Raw genomic sequence first — 19,736 nt, 5'->3', positions numbered from 1 at the left:
AATTATAAAATGTTCAGCATCTGGAGAAAATGATCTAAATCCCACCATTTTGGTCTTGGGTAGTTTAATTGGCGTAGAATATCCCTTGTGGAAAAATTTGATCTATATTGAAGATGTTTCCCATCATGTCAGCCATATAATACTAAGTTGTGAAATGAGAAATGGAAAGTAAAATGTGAAAAAGGGATTGCAAAGTTTGTTTTGACTGACAAAATGGCAATGCCATTACTCCATAGTCTATTCCTTTTTAGCTTAGGAAAACCAAATTTAGGTATTGTGAGATTAGCCTTTAACCATTTTCCTCATAACCAACTTCTTTATCAAGTTGATATTAGTTTTACAAGTGTTCTGATATTTGTATTTTTGAATTTTTGTCTTTTCTAAATTGTATCCTATTATATTCATAGACAAAAAATGTGTACCATCTGGATCCTCTATGCCTTGTAACATTCTCTCCTTTGTACAAAGTAACTCAGTGTTTATAATGTATCCGCTAACCATAGACCTTTAGGTCAAGGAAGCTACCATCTTTATTGTTGTTTCCTTCAGGGCTTGCCATCATGTCTCAGTGTGGTCAATTCTCAATAAATATTTTTTGAATGGATGTCATCATCCAGTGTTAGAATAAAGAGATTTGGAAAACAGGACAATAATACAGATAAGTGGTATTAACTAGTTGAATATGTAGCAAGAGAAAACTAAAGGAAAGACAAAATTAATTGAAACTTTGAGAGGATTTCATTAAGATGAAGAACCATTAAGATGAAAAACAGTCAAGTTTTGAATAATGTTCTTTACAGCATAGCTTGCAAGTAAGATCTAGAAGAAAGGAAAGAGCCTTCATGAACTTTTCCTTTGTGCATTGCAATCCATTTATGACTCTTCCCTTCCCACTTCCCTCTCCAGTATTTTCCATTATTTCTGTCTCCCAAACAACCTCTATATTGAAAATCATTTTCTTTCTAAAATACAAATGTGGTTCCATACCTCTTTTGTTTAAATGAACCACATGCTCACTGTCACTTAAACTCCAGAGAATGAATTCTCCTTTACTTAGCAAAGCTTTCAGGAATCTTCAAAATTTGTTAGGCTGTATGTCGGTTGTCTCATTGTCCTTCTGTGTACTTGAGTTTTAGCCACACTGTTTTCTGAGTCTCTGAAAACCATGTATTTCGTGGTCTTCATCCAAGTTGTTCATCCTGCCTTCACTCAGTTTCTCCTGCCTTTTACTTTTCCTCTCCCTATGAACCCCCAGGTTTCTTGTAAACATATTTCAATGACAATTGAAACAGCACAAATGCAACTTCCTTTATAAAAAAAAAAAACAAACACTCTACTATTCCTTCTCCTTTTCTCCTATCTGCTCCTATAGCATTGATTTTTTTTAATAAAAAATGTATTGGTTGTGTGATATTTTTCATATAGGTAGATTTTATTAGGACATGTATAGGAAAATTTGGCATTAGGCAGGGTTTGTATCTCCAATGACAAATACCTTATTCATTTGTATGTGTCAAGAACAGCAAAATGTCTTGTTGCATGGTTGATGTTTACTAAAAATAAATATATAAACAAAGGAAATTGGGTGAGTTTGATAAAGAATGATGCTATTGAGGAAAATGTCATGGAATGAGAAGCCTAGGGTATTTTTTAAATGATGAATGAGCGTTTACAACTTTGCTAAATTATGTATAATCCTCTTTTTTTATCCTATACAAAATTCTCTTTCCCATGATGGTGATCACTTTATAGTTTTCCAACAATGATGATTGCATGGCTTAGTATCCTCTTCTATCAATTGAACAACTGTGACTAAATTAGTGATATTGTCTTTTTTCTTCTCTCCTATTTTGTCTTTTGATGAATTCAACGATATCATTTTCTCTCCACAAATGTGCTCCTCTTTTGCGTTTATTAACTGTCACAGCACAGGGGATAACTAGAATTTCCTTCAAACTAACGCATTTTCTTAACTTTTCGTATCAAGGAAAAAACGACAGAAACACTGCTTTCTCTCACATTCTGTAGAACTTTTTTTCCTCTGCATTTAACATTTCTGACCTCTGATTTTCTCATGATTCTGGCTCTACATTCTCCCTTGTGTCTGGGACCGTGTGGCTTCCCAGTAAACACAAGGTAGTGATAGTAACACATATGCATTTTTAGCTACTTGGAAAGAGATGTTATTTGAAATGTGTGTTCGGAATGACCTTCCATTTAAATCTTGTACTCAGATCCTACCCAATATCCAACCTCTTACATTTTCTTTTAGTTGTTTCTCAGTGACTTTTTGCAATACCTATCAAGTTAGTGCCATTTGTGTATTTCATTAGCAAACTCCTCTTGCAGATCGTTAATGAAAATTCAGAATAAAACTGGAATTCTTACCAATTCCCCCTTAATTCCATAAATACTAGTTTTAAATGACCGTGGTTAGATTTAAATTCAAATAAAACGTTATTTCAAATAAAATTACGTTTTTATGCCTGTATGGCTTATTGGTTCATGCAGTTTTATGATAATTGATATGATAAACAATTATCAGTTTTATTAATTCTGTTTTCTGTTCTTTGCAGTATCCTGTGCTAAGCTTGTCCATTAAAATATATATTCCTTCTAAACTCTGGTTAGAGCACAAGTGGTGTAGTCCTCCAGGGAGGTAAATGTAATTTGTTTGATTGGATACTCAAGCTTTCCAATTGTTTTATTTTCCTTAGAGAAATAGAACCTTTCTAGCTTTCAGGTCAATTGGTGTAATGGTTGGATTCAGATGGAATGACACTTTCTCCCCCTTGTAAGTCTCTAGTTCCTCAGAGAAATCCTTGAGAAATCTGTTGACAACTTGCTGTCATCTAGCTGGTCTAATGGTATAAATGACTTAGACACTGATTCCGAGTAGTGTGAAAGCCTAATGGTAAAGTGAAATTTTGAGAAGATCTCAAGTGCATTATGAATAAGGTACTTAGGCAGTACCTATATGCATGTCTTACAGTTAGTTTGTAAGGTCTTTGCTGTTTTTTGCTAGAGAAAGGGATTTCCAGTTTTAACTCACTTAAATGTAACAGCAGCCAATCAAAAATGTTACTATTGTAAGTTACAGAAAAGATTTTTAGATTGTTAGATTATTGTGACATTTAAGAATCTATGAAAGTAGAAAGCAGATGAGATTAGATTGGCAGAAGAAAGCACAGCCCAAAATACACACAGGCGGGAAAAGTTGTGGCAGAGGAGAGCACTGTGTCATGGGTAGTGTAAGTAAGACATATGACAGACTGCCAGGGACATGACTTGGCAAAGAGTACTTGCAGTGACAATCTGGGTTGGCTTCCTATGCTCTTCTCTATCACGAGCCATCAGACTTCAGCTTGGAGCACAGGGTGTGGGTCCTAGGCCATAAGGATGCAGGCTGATGCCACAAGGATGAAAGGGAATCCTCATGCCAAGAAAAGGGGTTTTACAGCACACCTACACTTGCTTCAAGTTATTGGATCTGGTCTAGAGTGAAAAGGGTCATGTCCACAGACAGAGGCGACACCCCCCCTCCCCATAGGACTATTAGAGATGAAAACAGAGAATGGATGGGGGAAAGACCATGTATGGAAAACGTTATGTTAGAATCATGAAAGGAAAGTCTTTGAGTCAAGATGTCCTTGAGCTAGGATGAATGTAGTGAAATGATCAGAGCTGATGTTATCGTGTGTGTGTGAGTACACACACACACACACAAACACATATTTATTGAGGGATGGGTGGAGGAGAGAAAAACTAAACAAGAAATATATTGAGAGAAAAGTAATATCTAGAGAATTATAATAGTATAACATGATAGCAAGTTATTTAGTGATTATTTGGGCCTGCTTAGATATTAAAAGTCTCTCCAAGGTGGTAATATTTAAGCTGAGATCTCGGTAAAAATAAAGACTCAGCTAGTCCTACATTCCTTCATCTCGACCACCTGTGCTAGAAAAAGGCTCAAGTCCTAAAATCTCAACTTAAATAGAGTATTTGAATGTTATAACTCAAAGGCAAGTTTGTAGGAAGTAGAGGTAAACTACTACCTAATTATACTTAGCAGGGTAGGAAGTTAACCTTAATCTATAAATGTTACAGATATTAGGAGGTTCAAGGCCCCAGAGAAATATCCTGGACACAAGTGTTATGTGAGAGACTTTGGATCCTCTGTTGAGTTTTTCTACAGTAGATATTAGAAGCCTCATAATTTGCACTCCGATCTTTTAATTTCTTCACCTTTTAAAATCCACCTTGATTCACCATTTTTAAAGATATACTAAAAACAATTATAACTTCATTTTTCTTTTTAATAAGTAAAATCAGCACACAAATATTTCCCTCCACACAATATCTTTATTTTGAACCTCACACTTGGGAGGCCTGCCACTTTGGAGAAGGCTCACCCAGGCTTTTCAAGAAGAGATGAACTATTCTAAATACACAGCCCCACTAAATTTACAGATCTTTATTGACAGCTCCTGCTTCCTTGGGGGAAAATGGCTTGGGAAAAATATGTAAGAATGGAACTGAATAAATATGAATTACAAAAAGACAAAATTAATATTATTTTCAAGAGTGCTACCTGAATCTGGTCATCCAATTATTAGCATGAGGTTCTTCAGATGATAATAACAATATACATTTATTGTGCCCAAATGGATGAGATTATCTCTGGAGTTTGTTATTGTTGTTGTCAAGGTTTGGGGTGGGGAGTAAAAGAAACTGCTGAATGTTTTGCATTTGACCCACAAATAGCTACTTTTGTCTTTAGGGCTGATATAATTCTTACCTTAAAAGAATGCCTATTGGCTGTGTCTTTTTTTTTTTTTTTTTTTTGTTCTAAACCAAATTAAATGTGTGGGCTTCTCCATTAATGATTGAGGAAAAGATTGCTTAGACAATTACTCTCATACCAGCTTCAGGGCAGAAAGCACCACCTTTTAAACAAGGGTCACTATGAAGACTATTCTCAATTCTAGCATTTCTTTTTTTTTTAGAATGTCTTTAAAGACAAAGCAATTCACATCCAATTTTATGATACAGTTCTTAAAGAAGGATAAAGAGATTCATATTTTTTCCTTTGGTCAAAAATGGCTCTTCTTCATTTAATTTATTTTTTTAAAGATTTTATTTATTTATTTATTTATTTATTTATTTATTTATTTATTTGAGACACACAGAGGGAGGTAGAGACATAGGCAGAGGGAGAAGCAGGCTCCTTGTGGAGAGCCTGATGGGGTGGGGTTCTTCTTCATTTAGCTTATGAGACTGATTTTTAATAAATTTTTCTGAGTATCATTGGAGCTGCTAAAAATATTTAAGAGAAGAACAACAAAAAATTAAGGGAACACAAAGCCTAGAGGATAGGTAGCTCTTAGGAAAAAGCATGTATTTGAAGAATGTAAAATTAATGATCCATTCATTATTTCATGGATGATTCTACTCTTATTGGAGATATTAGTAGGAGTAACCTATGCATAGTATAAGTGGGCATGGTTACTGATGTTTTGTGCATATGGTGGGACTCCATTTCAACTTATAAATTACTGCTCAGGATCTTTAAGATGTCAATTAAGTACTGGCATGAAGTTTAGTTTGGGACTGTAGACAGAAATGATTTCCTATATATCTGTCCACATGTTGAGGGTTTGATTGATGGCCCTCCTGACTTCGGGTCAGGAGTGAGTTCACATCTCTTGGATCTCTTGGCAGGGCTTTGGCTTATTCCCTGAAAGTATAAACAGAAATCTGATCTTCACCATTTTTATTATTCTCTTTCAGACATAATTTGACTTAGTGATATGTAACTTTAACATTACAATTTAAAGAGATTTTAAAAACTGGAAAAGATATTTATTTAAGGAAAAGTGAGAAAGGTGATTTTCAATTCAACACATTAAAAGGAAGAAAAGTTTAAAGAATGGAGCTAAATCAGCATAAGTAGAAGGCTTGGGGTAACTTCTAAGACTCTACATTTTCTTGTTTCTTGTGTTTTTCTCTTCCTACAACTCACTTCTTTCCTATTCTCTACCACTTTGTAGTTTGCTAAGTATAAATTAATTCCCATTAATCCTTCAAGAGTTACTTTAGAGGAGGTTTCATTCGTTTAATGAAAAATTAATGGGTACCCGGTCGTTGCTAGTCACCGTTCTGGGGAATGAGGGAACAGCAGTGAATAAAATAGCAAAAAGAAACAAACAAAATCTCTTCTTGGAGTTTATAATATAAACTTGGAGAGGAGACTAATGCTAAAAAGAAAAGTAAATAAAATATGCAAGTTAGCTGTGGATAGAGAGGATAATCCTATAGGAAGGTAGTTAGGATGGACTAGGAACTACTTTTCTAGATAGGGTAGCTTGGAAAGGTTTACTAACATGACATTTGAAGAAATATCTGAAAAAGATGAGCAAATAAGCCAGCAGGTGTCTGTAGGAATAATGTTAATTAGAGAGAAAAGAAAATGCAGAGACTAAGGAAAATACATGCCTGGAATGTATGAATGTTTGAAGAGGTCAATGTAGCTACAGAGAACACAGGAACATGCTAAAAGAAAAAAGCCAGGGAGCTGTAAAGGAGCCAGATTGGGTAAGGCTTTGTAGAACTTTAACTTTTACACGGGTTAAGAACTTGTTGAAGGTACATTTGCAGAAGAGTGGTACAATCTGCTTTTGTTTTAGCAAGAATCCTTGGGTTGCTGTCTTGAGATTATACCACAGGGGAGCTTGTACCAAATCAGGAAGGCCACTGCAAAAATCTTGGGGAGGAGTGGTGGTGGCAGTTTGGGCCAGAGTTGCAGCAAGAGGAGAAGAGGAGTGCTGAGCAGTGGATTGTAGTTATAGTGTGGAAGTAGAATCTATGGGTTTGCTGGAATAGTTGAAAGGCATGAGGGAAAAAGAGATGAGTCAAGGGGGACTCCAAGGATTTGGAGCCAAACAACTGGAAGAAAAGAGTTGCAATGTTCCAAGGTGAGGAAAGCTGTGGAAGAAGCATTTTGGGGTATAAGAGCAGAGTTCCATTGTGGAACATTTAGATTTGAAATGCTTGATGGACTTCAAAGAAGAGATGTTGATAGAAAGATAGATGTAGAGGGTCTAGATTAGAAGTGTGAGATAGAGATAATCACTTAGGAGTTAATTAACCTAATGATGCTACTTAAAGCATTGAGATAGATGGTGATATCAAGGAACTATTTATATACACAGCAACCAGAGGTATAAGGACTGAGTCTTGGGGCACTTCTATATTTATAGATCCAAAAAAGAGGGTCCTAGCAAAGGAGATTGAGAAATTCAGCCTGAGGGGTAAGAAGAAATTAAGTGGGCTTGATGTACTTGCAGCCAAATGGCATATGTGTTTCAAGGAGGCGGAAATGATCAGCTCTGTCAAATGCTGCTGATGGTCCAAATAAGATGATGACACCTGGGAATTTACTATTTGTTTTTAGCCTCATGGAAATCATCGGTGACCATGATAAGGGAGTTGTGATGATGTGGCATGCACAAAAATGTTGTAGTGTTAGAGCTTGAGTGGCTGGAGGAATGCTTTAATGGAGTAGCCTGGGACAGATGTCAGGACCTGAGTGTGATAAACAAACCTGTGTTTGGGGACATGGGTGCCATGACACCTGGATATTAGTGATGTACAAGATAATTCATCAAATAAGTATACATGTGAGGTTGAAGGGAGACAGGTTTCTCTCTTTCGGAGAAAGGAGTTACAAAATGGAATGAGAGAAAATTAGAATAAATCCTAGGGTGGTAGATTACAATTGAATTTATCAGTGTAATATCATTTCATGTGAGTGTGTGTGTTTGTGTTGCAAGTATATATACATAGATGTAGAACCAATATAGAAATAAAAGTGTATGTATGAATATCTAATATCTAATATCTAATATCTATCTATCATCTATCTATCTATCTATCTATCTATCTATCTATCTATCTATCATCTATCTATCTTTATCTTCATATTCCCTACTTTTCTCCACTGAGAGGAAGAGGGAAGGTCTTCGAGAATAGCATCCGAACAGCATGAGTATACTTAACGATGATCTTGTCCCTCAAAGTCACTCATCACTTAAGAAACTAGAATTTTGGGGCACCTGGGTGGCTCAGTCAGTTAAGTGTCTGCCTTCAGCTCTAGTTATGATCCTGAAGTCCTGGGATCAAGCCCTATGTTGGACTTCCTACTCAATGGGGAGCCTGCTTCTCCCTCTCCCTCCGGCCCTCCCCCTGTTTGTGCTCTCTTGCACTCACTCACCCTCTCTCTTTCAAATAAGTAAATAAAATCTTAAAAAAAAAAAAAGAGGGGCTCCTGGGTGGCTTAGTTGGTTAAGCAACTGCCTTCAGCTCAGGTCATGATCCCAAGGTGTTGGGTTCAAGTCCTGCATCGGGCTCTGCAGGTAATCTGTTTCTCCCTCTCCCTCTGCCTGCCACACCTCCTGTTTGTGCTCTCTCTCTCTTTCTGTCAAATAAATAAATAAAATCTTAAAAAAAAAGAAAGGAAACCAGAATTTATTGGAGAAATGGCTGATTCCAGGGCAGGGAAGTATAGATGATCCTGGAATATTTTGTGTCAGAAAGCAAGAGGATGCTTAAAAAATTATTAGAACATGTCAATATGATATAGAGTCCTTCTTCATGAGTTCTCCACTGTCTCAACATGGAAAACTTGAGCACTGAAATACATATTGGGAGTATTATATCCTGCTGAATAACATACAGATTCAAGAGCCTATACAGAAATAAATGTAAACAATGAAAGATTTATTAGAAAAAGGATTTTTATACAGTCTCTAAGTATCTGCTCACAAAATGATTATTAATTACAAAGAGAGATTGTGTATTTTTACAGTGGAGAAGCCTGACATACTAGTTTATTCATATGATTAAAGTTATCAATAATGGAACAAATAGAAATTATATAGCACATAACAAAATGTAATGATCCCTGAATCATCTGCACCTAATATGAGGAAATATTAGACAACATTAGACAACATCTGCCCCAAATTCAGAGGCAATCTACAAAATAACTATAGTCTTCAATAATGTTAAGATTATGAAAGTCAAGGAAAGATGGAAGAATCATTCCAGAACAAAGACCTAAGAGTCATGGTAACAAAATACAACATATGATTCTGGACTGGATTTTTTTTATCTGTAAAGGACATTTTTGGAGCAATTAGAAAAACACTACTAATTAAGAAAAAACACTACTAATTAAAATGTATTGCAGAGAGAATGAGAAAAGAAACACAGGATAAAGCACATAGAGACAGACAATTCATCTGGGGAGTACCACTATTGTGGGAAAGAGAAAAATGGGGAAGTATTTGGAGAAGTAGAATTCTTTTTTTTTTTTTTTTTTTTTAGGTAAACATGAAAATGTTCTTTATGGAAAAAATCATGCAAGTAAATGTAGAACATTGTACTGGTGTCACATGCAAGCACACACAGATGGCAAATATGTCAGCAGTGTTAATATGTATATTTTTTAATCATGTCTATTTTTATCACAATGAATGCCACTTCTACAAATACTCTGTTATACCAGAAATTCTACCAATTTGTAGACTCTAACCAAGTTATTCTATTTATTTGTACCTCAACATCCTTGCCCACAAAACAGGGGAAACTATTATTTGAGAAGTAGAATTCTAAGATTATTTCTGTTTCTCTTCTTTGTCCCTAAGCATTTTATTCATATTTATTTTATTGCATTTGTCACCTTGCGTTGGAAGTATTCTTATAGGCCCATTTCTATTACAGATTGTAAACTCCTTGTAGAAAAGACCTGGTTTCTATATCCATTATATGTAACATAACACTTAGCCTATCATAATGTACTTGTTAAATATTCAAATAACAGAACCAGTCTCAAAAAAGCTATTTTTTTTTTTTTAAAGCTCTGGTTTTCAATGAAAGATGTCATGATTGGTTTCCTTCCTAAATATGCAAGAAAAAATAAGTTGACTTACTTCTAAGGAGAGGAAATTTAATTTTATTTTTTTAAAGATTTTTTATTATTTATTTAAATACACAGAGAGGAGAGAGAGAGAGAGGCAGAGACACAGGCAGAGGGAGAAGCAGGCTCCATGCAGGGAGCCCGACGTGGGACTCGATCCCGGGTCTCCAGGATCACGCCCTGGGCTGAAGGCAGCGCTAAACCGCTGAGCCACCCAGGCTGCCCCAGGAGAGGAAATTTTAGTTATAACAAATAACTTCTAGATTTCAGGGTATAAAATACTGAAAGGTTGGTTACTAGGATGTTTTAGAGCTAATTCTAGTTACTTTTTGGAAGTCATCAGTTTTGTATAGATAAAACAGAAAAGGGAACCGATGAGATAGTAAGATAATTAAGAGTGTAGAATAGTGTGATCATCTGTGCACTGAAAGCATTCTTAAATGTGGAATTGTACGTGAAATGTTCCTAGGCAGTATCTACAGAAAATGGGCTAGCTATATCCCCATGCTCTAGGAAATCAACAGTAAATTGGACCACTGGCAGATTTTCCATCACATATCTGTGTAAGCTAATAGGGTTTTTTGTTTTTGATTTTGTTTGTTTGTTTGTTTTTGTTGTTTTTAAGAGAGAAAGAGAGTAATTTAATAGTTTGGGAGGAAGTGGCCATGAGAGTTTCAAATCCTGTCAAGATAGGATGAAGAAAACCACTTATGCTCCTATGTTAAATTTTTAACAGATGGATTCAGTTGGGGGTATGTTTGTATGAGGTTGTAGTATACAGAGGACTTTAGAAGATATGAAGGGGAGACTAGCAAATCCAAAGCATCCTATCTAGAGTGTAAATGTAATATGTTGAAGCATAGACAACTTCAAGAGTCTGGCTTGTCTGAGTTACTCAGGAGAGAAACCCAAAGTATATGTGTGTAGAGCACAGGCATGGGACGGGAGGAGAGGAGAGGAGTAAGCGTTGAAATAAAATATATGAGCTCATAGAAAATAAAAAGTAGAAAAAAATAATCAAGAAAAATCTTTGAGGAACTTATCTATATATGAATCATTTCCCTATAGAACCTTTCATATGGTCAAAGAGAATGAAAATATAAGCAGCTATTTGGTAAATCAAGCTAGTTGTGGGAACACATGAACATTCCAGATATTTGAGGGCAACCCAAGTGATTAATTTCTGCCAAATCAACCTTCTCTGAATAACTGCCTCAACTCTTGCATTCATATTGTTTGTATAAATGTGGCTCAATAAGGAATATTGAATAGACGGGAGTGTTGATAATTATATAAAAATTCATTTTAGTAAACAAGGTCACTTTGCAAAGGTGATGAGTCCTTGTATGACACATTTATCTGTTAGAAAATGGTGCCTTTATTGCTTAGAATTGTAACAGTGTAGACTGTGTTGGTGGTTTTATTTTTGGAGTATCAATTAGTCAATCAATCAATTAGTATTTATTGAGCTTCTGCCCAGCACTTAGGGCACGCTCATCAAATTTGCAAATGACACAAATCTTGGAGGATGGTAAATACACTGATGACAGACATAGCGTCCAAAAAGATTTTGACAGCCTGGAGCAATGGGCTGAATCTAACAAGATGAAATGTAACATGGATAAATATAAATTTCCATCCTTGGGTCCCTGAAACTAACTGCATAAATGCAAGATGGGCTGGATGTGGTTTAAGCAGTGATGTAAGAAAGAAAAGACTTAGTATTTTAGTGAGTAGTCAGCTCAACTTAATGTATCAGTTTTAGCTGCGTGATGTCATTGCCAAAAATCTAGCGTGCAATTTTGGATTATAGTAAGGTGATAATCCTGTTTTAGTTTGGCAAGTCAAATCACATGTAGAGGTTGTAGTATTTCCGGAGCCACATTTTAAGCAGAGAGGGACCCAAACCCATGTCATATTTAGAACACCAGAGAAACGAAGCACATTTATCCTGAGGAACACTTAACGGAAAGGAACGTCTTTCTTTACATCTGTGAGCTCTCACGTGGAAAAGGGATCGGATATGGTGGTGTTGTTTGAATAGTGAGAGCTGGGACCCACGCATTGAAGTTATAAGCAGATATTTTTCAGCTTAATCATTGATAATAGTAAAAGCTGTTCAAAGATGAAAGGTTCCCCAAGTCTGCAAAAGTGGGACACTGGAGCACTAAAACCTCAGTGTCCTCATTTGGGGGGTAGTAGCACTGCAGAAGGGCAACCCAAGAGCTCCACGAGGTAATGTAAGTGGAGCATTTGGCGCAGTGTCAGGAATATGACAAGTGTAGTTCATTGGGATTGTTACCCTTCTTGTGGGAAGTGTTTGCCATGAAGCCAGAATCATCACCGTGTGGAGTTCTAGCAGCAAGATAGACTCACGGATGGCTCTGACACATGAGATGGCTGTTCTTTGAAATGCTAACTGGGTATAACTGACTAATAAAAATCAGTTAGCACAGCCTCTGGAACCAGCCAACCTCTCTACGTGACCTTGGATAAGGTAACCTTCCTGTTTTCAATTGTCTGTGATTCAGTTTTGTTGTCTTTAAAATAGAGATACAATTACAAACCTTCCCTGGGTTGTCCTAAGGATAAAAAAAAAAAAAAAAAAAGGAAATGCCATAAAAATTTCAATGCACAACTTGCTGATTTTTCTATAAATGTGAACATTTTTATAATGCTGAAATAGTTGGAAAGGATTATTGAAAGATAACAAGATTTGAGAAATGTTTTGCAAATAATAAATATTTAAGTTTTGAAAAATAATAAAATTTTAAGTAAGCGAAAGACAGTAGCAAGGTTATTCCCATAGAATTAACTTGGACAAAACATGGAAATAGAATTAAGCATTGTGTGATCCCCAGACGGTGAGGATCCTTCTCCAGTAGATGAAGCTGGCCCTTGATGATTAGTTTGAGATCACATTAGGTGAGATGAGTGAGGAAAAAAACTTCGGAGGACCTTTGATTTTGAATAGTAAGCAGTAAGAGGGACATTCCATGTGCTCAGGTAAGGGAATAAAACATACATATGATATTTTAAAATAATCTTATGTTGTTTTCAGAATAAATTGCCTTCCTTATGCTTAAAAAAACCCTCATAGATGGAATAGTAGAATCCTTTTTGCAAAGCTTTCTTTAACCTAGAAATAGAAATTCTATTTCAGGGCAATTCTGTTTTAGAAAGTCCAACGCATGTTTCTTCCACAAAGTTTTCTTTCAGATACATATCACAGTTTTCTTTTTTGTTTGAATTTCTTTGTATTCAGCATGATGATCTTTATATGTGTATTATCCACCATCATTTTTTTGGAGGGTGAATTTGAACTCAAGATACGTTGCCAAATCACTTTATATTAAATCTATTAAAAAGGTATTTTTCACACTTCTTAAGATAGTTTTGCTTTAAAATGAGACCCACTAAATTAATGAAACTGGTGTTTCTGGTGGGGGGGGGCTTGTAAGTTGGTTCTGAAAAGACAAGTCCCACAGGAAAGGTCCAAAATTATATGATATACCACGTATGAGTGGATTAAGGCATAACTTCTCAAAGTGACTCTTTGGAAAAAAAAAACAATACTTTATTAGTGGTGCTGAATCCATACTTAAATCAAAATAACCATCATCATTTATAGTGATGCAAACACTATCCACTATATTAAAATCATTCATACATACAAGCTCCATGGGGGAAAGGATTATGACCTTATTTTGGGGGTATAATTTATAGGGGCAGTGTGAGTACTGGGCTCATGCTTTATTGAATTAAATTGAAATTAGAAGAATATAGGCGACAAGAAAATGATTTCTCTGGTGAGGAAATTAGCACAGGTATCCTGCGTATTTCCTAGCACGAGTCAGAACTTTCTTTTGGCGGTTGGTCCTCAGCAGGAGCAGAAAAGCAATAAAGATTTGGCATTTCAGTGGAACAGCTGATTGACAGTGATGATACTCTAGTTTAGGTGGTCCTGAGTGTATTTTTTTTCTCAGTAGCTTCTCAGCTATTGTGTGACTTTCTGGAATATTGAATTATAGCCCCATCTAGTCAGGAATGAAAATGGTCAGGAATGCTACTTAAAAAACAACAACGACATCAAAAAACAACTAATACAGTCTTGTGCTCAAAGGAATGAGTACAGACTACCACAGGGACACAATTTTGACCAAAAAAAAAAAAAAATCTTCAAAGTGAAATATAAAACCCCTAAAGAATGGAAGGTCAAGTATGACCTGCTCCCCTATATCTTCTTTCAAATGTAGTTTTTGAGCCTCGGTAGGAGGGGATTTAATGCTTCTCTACAGCTGCCACTGGTTTTGCCAACCTGTTCCTTTAAGCCACACCAATAAACATATACAAACTCCTCTAATCCTCAAGGGGTGGAAAATGAGATAGGTGGGAAGTTTACTTGAGCCAAAGGCTTTCTTTTCACAAATCAGAAATTCCACCACGTGCATTCCTATTCCTCTAGATAACTGGCAAGGGGCTCATCAGAATGAGCTATTGCAAAGAGCTACCTTCGTCTTCACGAAGGTTCCAGTGTGATGGGGCCCTCGACCAGAATTGCAAAATAGTTAAGAGAATCTTGGAATATAAAACATGGTGCAGAACACCAAAGAAGATTTAATCTCATTTATAGAAAGGTGGTTGATAGGGGAGGGGACCACAGAAGAGAGTAGCTCGAGATCATCATTAATCATTTCGTAAGTACCAACAAAGTGAAAACATCCTTCTGGACTTCACTGCGAGTGACACTGAATCCTTCTACTAAGCAAATATGTGATGAGTTGATAAAAAAAGAAAAAAAAAGAAAGGAAAAAAAAAAAGAAGAAAAAAGAAGGTCCTGAACTCTTGACTACAGATATAATACAGTGAATATAGAAAATCAAAAACATGCTTTCTATCTGACTCAAAATAAAGGTGCACTTAAACTTGTAAAAGACAACATTTTTATTTGAATGATATGACGGATCTGTCACAGGAGTGTTACCTGCTATAAAGAAAGCCTAAGAATTATTACCTTTATTAGACCAGTGACACTGAGCTTTAGCCATACATTTCTAACTTCTGTCCCTCTACAGAGACAATTTTCTTTTCTTAAATAAACTGTCATGCTAGTGTTAATATATTGTTGGCTCTCTCATGCTCTGAGAATACTGCTGATATAAAACATGTATATGTTAGATTGGTAATAGTATCTTTAGTGTAGCTGACTAGAACAAATGTGTTTCCCTCATGGCTGTGCTAATGTGATAAAGGAAAATTGGCTGTTCATCAGCTTTTGGCTGGGTAAAGACAGTAGAGATGGAACCACATTCTTTTTTATGCATTAATACCATCGAGAACTTTTCACTAGTTATATTTCATGTGCCTGCATGTTGCACAAAGATGTTGTAAAACATGAGATAATGCTACAAATAACAAAGTAGAAAAGCCTGTATCTTTTATAATGATAACAGTCAAACAGCAAATGACAGTAACAGGCTGTAAAAAATGGGATGCAAAAAAAAAAAAAAATGCAGCCCTACTACCCGGCCAAGAGGTATATGTGCAGGCTCACAAGGAGTTGCTGTGTGATCTTAGGTCTTTATGTCAAGGCTTTGTTTTATAATTAAGTCAAATATAACACGGGGTCAGTAGATTTAAAGAAGTATGTGGTTTTAATAAAAAAGCAGATCGGATGGTATGGAGAAAAGCAATATTGAGTAACTTTTGGAAGAATTAATATTACCAAGTAATTATGTTGTTAACTCCCAAGACCGGTTGATTGGTTTGTTTGTTTGTTTGTTTTTTTGGAGAGAGAGGGCTATTGAACCGTGTTCTTGAGACACTCACTCACTCACATAATGATCTAAAGATGTTGGAGAATGATTTATTTCATCAATTATTGTGAGGAAGTTTTAATAGAATAGCATTTTGAATACCATGATTTATTTTTAATTAAAATGTTAGCATCTAGCCTCTCGACTGCCACACATTCTTTCTCTCTTTTCCCTATTCCCAGTCCCACCTCATTTTTTGTTTGCCTTTTCAGCCCCTTTGCTAGAGCACCAAAGAGTCCTTTTTTTTTTTTTAAGATTTTATTTATTCATGAGAGAGAGAGAGAGAGGGGGGCCGAGGCACAGGAAGAAGGAGAAGCAGGATCCATGCAGAGAGCCCAACATGGCACTTGATCTCCGGTCTCCAGGATCCCACCCTGGGCCGAAGGTGGCGCTAAACCACTGGGCCACCCAGGCTGCCCAATAATTCCTTTTACATTCAAGTTAAAAGCACTTGAACAGGACTGTAGAGAGTAAAGTTGATGTCCAACAGCTGATCAGTTTATTCAGAAACATATGCAATCATTGAAGAGTTTGTACAGATACCATTCACGAAGTAGTCTGCATAAGAGTTTGAATTGGCTATTCAGGTATCACTGCACACAAAACTTCATAACTTCATAATTCCACAATTATAGTATAATTGAGGGGTCATCTAGCCACAACTCATGGAACAGATCTGGTTGGTCAAATGTTTTAATAAAATTTCACTGGAACGCATCCTTGCTTGTTCATGTATGTCTTGTCTTAGGCTGCTTTCCTGTTAATAAGAGAGTTGAACAGTTGTGACCTGGACCATTTGTACCACAAAATCAAATCACTTGGCTTGCAGATAAACAATACTTATTTTCTGCCTGTTTACAGAAAAAGTTTGTTGATCCCTGATGTAGAGTGTTGTTAAGTTGTTTAATTAATTAGCCTAGAATATTATTGTCAGATTTTTATATTCCATATTGGAGAAGTACAGATGAAAATCACCAACTATGGTACCAACACTAATAAAGGAAATATTTACAAGAAGTATTTTGTATTAGTAACTTAAATTGAATTGTATCCATGTGTTATACATTTATGGTATATTGAGTTTTGAATATTTCTACCTTCTGTATTCATTTCTGTTTATTTCCAAATATGGTTATAACAAATTAAATCAGTGTCTAAAGGAACAGAATATTCTCAAAAATGTTATGAAGGCATGGCAGTCAGAGCTGCTTAAATATAAGGGACAAATAATTATGTAAACCTGTGAATACCCTGGTAGATAATATCACAGCACAAAACTATAAAATGTAGGTTTATATCTAGGTGTGTAAACACACAGATATATCATTGAACCATGAAGATAAGTTGTTTTCAGTCTTTCCAACTGAAGAAAGTAGTGAAGCAGGGAGTTCACTTGAAAGAGACTGCTGAAATGTAGTTATTATAAAATACAAGTTCACGCAATTAAAATAATAATGGTGATAATTTCTTGCAGGTGCATCAGACAAAAATCAGTTTCTTCATCAATGGTTTGGAGGAAGATAATACAGCATTTGATGCAAGAACTCTAAGTGGTTCAATAATAGATTTTGCCTCTGGTACTACACAAATAGGACAGAGTTTAAATGGTAAGGTTCTGGCTTCAGAGAATGTTTTATTTTATCCAATTTCATTATTGCTAAAGAAAGTGTCAAAAATAATATATTAAAATATCTAGGTTTATTTGTTTTCTAGGACTGTTGCCACAAATTAGCAGCAACTGGGTAGAAGCTTAATAAAGTAGAAATTTATCCTCTTACCACAGTTCTGGAGCCTACAAATCTTAAATCAAGGATTGGCAATGTTGATTTTTTTTCTGGAGGTTCTAATCAGTTGTATGCCTCTTTTTCTGGTGGTTTCTGGCTATCCGTAGTGTCCCGTGGCTTGTAGCAGCACAGACCCAATCTTCGCCTCCATGTTCACATGACCTTCTCTTCTGTGTCCCCTTCCCTTCTCTTCTCTTTTGAGAAGCCCTGTGGTTAGCTATAAAGCACACCTGGATCCTATATGCTTTCCTTCCAGATCCTTCATTACATATGCAAAGACCCTATTTCCAAATAAGATCACAGTCCCAGGTACCAGTGGACATACATTTTGGAGGTCACTATTCAAACTGCTATAGTAGGGATCCTTTAAAATTAAACTGTAACCTATTAAGATAGATTTTCAAAATAAGAACAATATCATAAACTATATTTTCTCAATATTTTTGTTTGGATTTTTAAAGTAGAATTTAAAATATTAGGGACTGAAAAATAATATTCAACAATAATAACCTGGATTTATGGTGTTCATATCTTCCCACGCTGAAATCAGGTCATATAGGTTTCAAAGATATTATACACCACATCCTGAATAAAAACAGAAATTGAATTTAGAATTATCTCGAAATAATTAACACAATTATCTGTAAACTGCCTACACTTTAAAAACGGAACTATTAGACACAATACAGAACTCTATGAAATAGGAAATATTTTACATTTTTCTACCTTCATAGATACAGTTAACTTTTTTATACCCTTCCAGTATTTTGTTACATATCACTGGAGATGTGGTTATAAATATAATTTTCCAAAAATGAAATTATAATACATATGCTTTCTCTGAGCCCTCTAAAAATAAATACTTCCCCTCCAAATGTTATGGACAACATTCCATGTTAATATGCCTTCTCATTTAAAATGGCTGCATTGTGCACAATTGGGTAGCTGTAACAAGAACTTTAAAACAAGTTCCTATTGATGAGCATTTAGATTATTCCTAATATTCCAATATTATTAGCAGTTATTTGCTAGAAATCACTATATATGTCAATATTATATACTTCTGTTTCTATATCTCTGTCTAGTATATACACACATATGCGTACCTACATATGCATTTGATCAATTGTCTGTAAAGTTCCTTAAGACCTCACACTTTGGTCTGCTTGAATTCAAGTCCCATATCTCCACTCACTAGCCATGGGACTTGGAACAACTTTTCAATGACTCTAAAATATAGTAACCTCAAATTTATTTAATTTATGTATTTTTTAAGTTTTTAGTTTAATTCTAGTTAGTTAACGTAAAGCGTCATATTAATTTCAGGTATACAATACAGTGCTTCAACACTTTCATACATCACTGGGTGCTCATCATAAGTACGCTCCTTAACTCCTTAATCCATATCACCTACTTAACTCATCCCCCCACGCCCTCCCCTCTGGTAACTATCAGTTTGTTCTCTATAATTAAGAGTTTACTTAATTTGTCTCTTCCTCTCTTATTTTTTTCTTACCTTTGCTTATTTGTTTTGTTTCTTAAATTCCACATGAATGAAATAATAGGGTATTTTTTCTTTTTCTGGTTGATACATTTTGCTTAGCATGGCATTCTATAGCTCCATCCACATCATTGCAAATAGCAAGATTTCATTCTTTTTTATGGCTAAAAAGTCTTCTATTTTGTGTATATGTATGTTGTATATGTATGTATGTATGTATAATCTCACATCTATCATCTCTCTCTATATATATATATAGAATTCCCACCCTAATATATATATATATAATATATACATATATATATATATTATATATATCACATCTTCTTTATCCATTCATTGATCAATGGACACTTGTGTTGCTTTCATATATTGGCTATTGTAAATAATGCTGCTTAAACATAGGGGTGCATGTTTCCTTTTGAATTAGTGTTCTTGTATTCTTTTAGTTACTCCAAATTTAAAATGATGATGATGACATTACAGTTTCATTGTAAGGATCAAACAAGGCTATGTATGAAAGGTATTAGCATTTTTCCAGAATCTGGCACATTGTGGTTGTTCGAAATGCAATGGGACCTTTGATCAACAGAAGTTCTTAATTTCACTGAAGTCCAATTTGCTAATTTTTTTTATACTTAGTACTTTTCACA

General features: G+C 35.3%; 1 protein-coding gene across 1 annotated transcript in view; it reads left to right on the top strand.

The window, feature by feature from the left end:
• USH2A (usherin) overlaps positions 1-19,736 on the top strand; it is a 702,892-nt gene that overhangs the window by 24,704 nt on the left and 658,452 nt on the right. Inside the window, 1 exon segment of the mRNA XM_038586435.1 lies at positions 17,273-17,405. Coding sequence (XP_038442363.1) covers positions 17,273-17,405 — 133 coding nt within the window.

The sequence above is a fragment of the Canis lupus genome, chromosome 38, assembly GCF_011100685.1.
Source record: "Canis lupus familiaris isolate Mischka breed German Shepherd chromosome 38, alternate assembly UU_Cfam_GSD_1.0, whole genome shotgun sequence".
NCBI lineage: Eukaryota > Metazoa > Chordata > Mammalia > Carnivora > Canidae > Canis > Canis lupus.
Note: the sequence above shows the minus strand (reverse complement) of the source record. Positions and strands in the feature narration are given on the sequence as shown.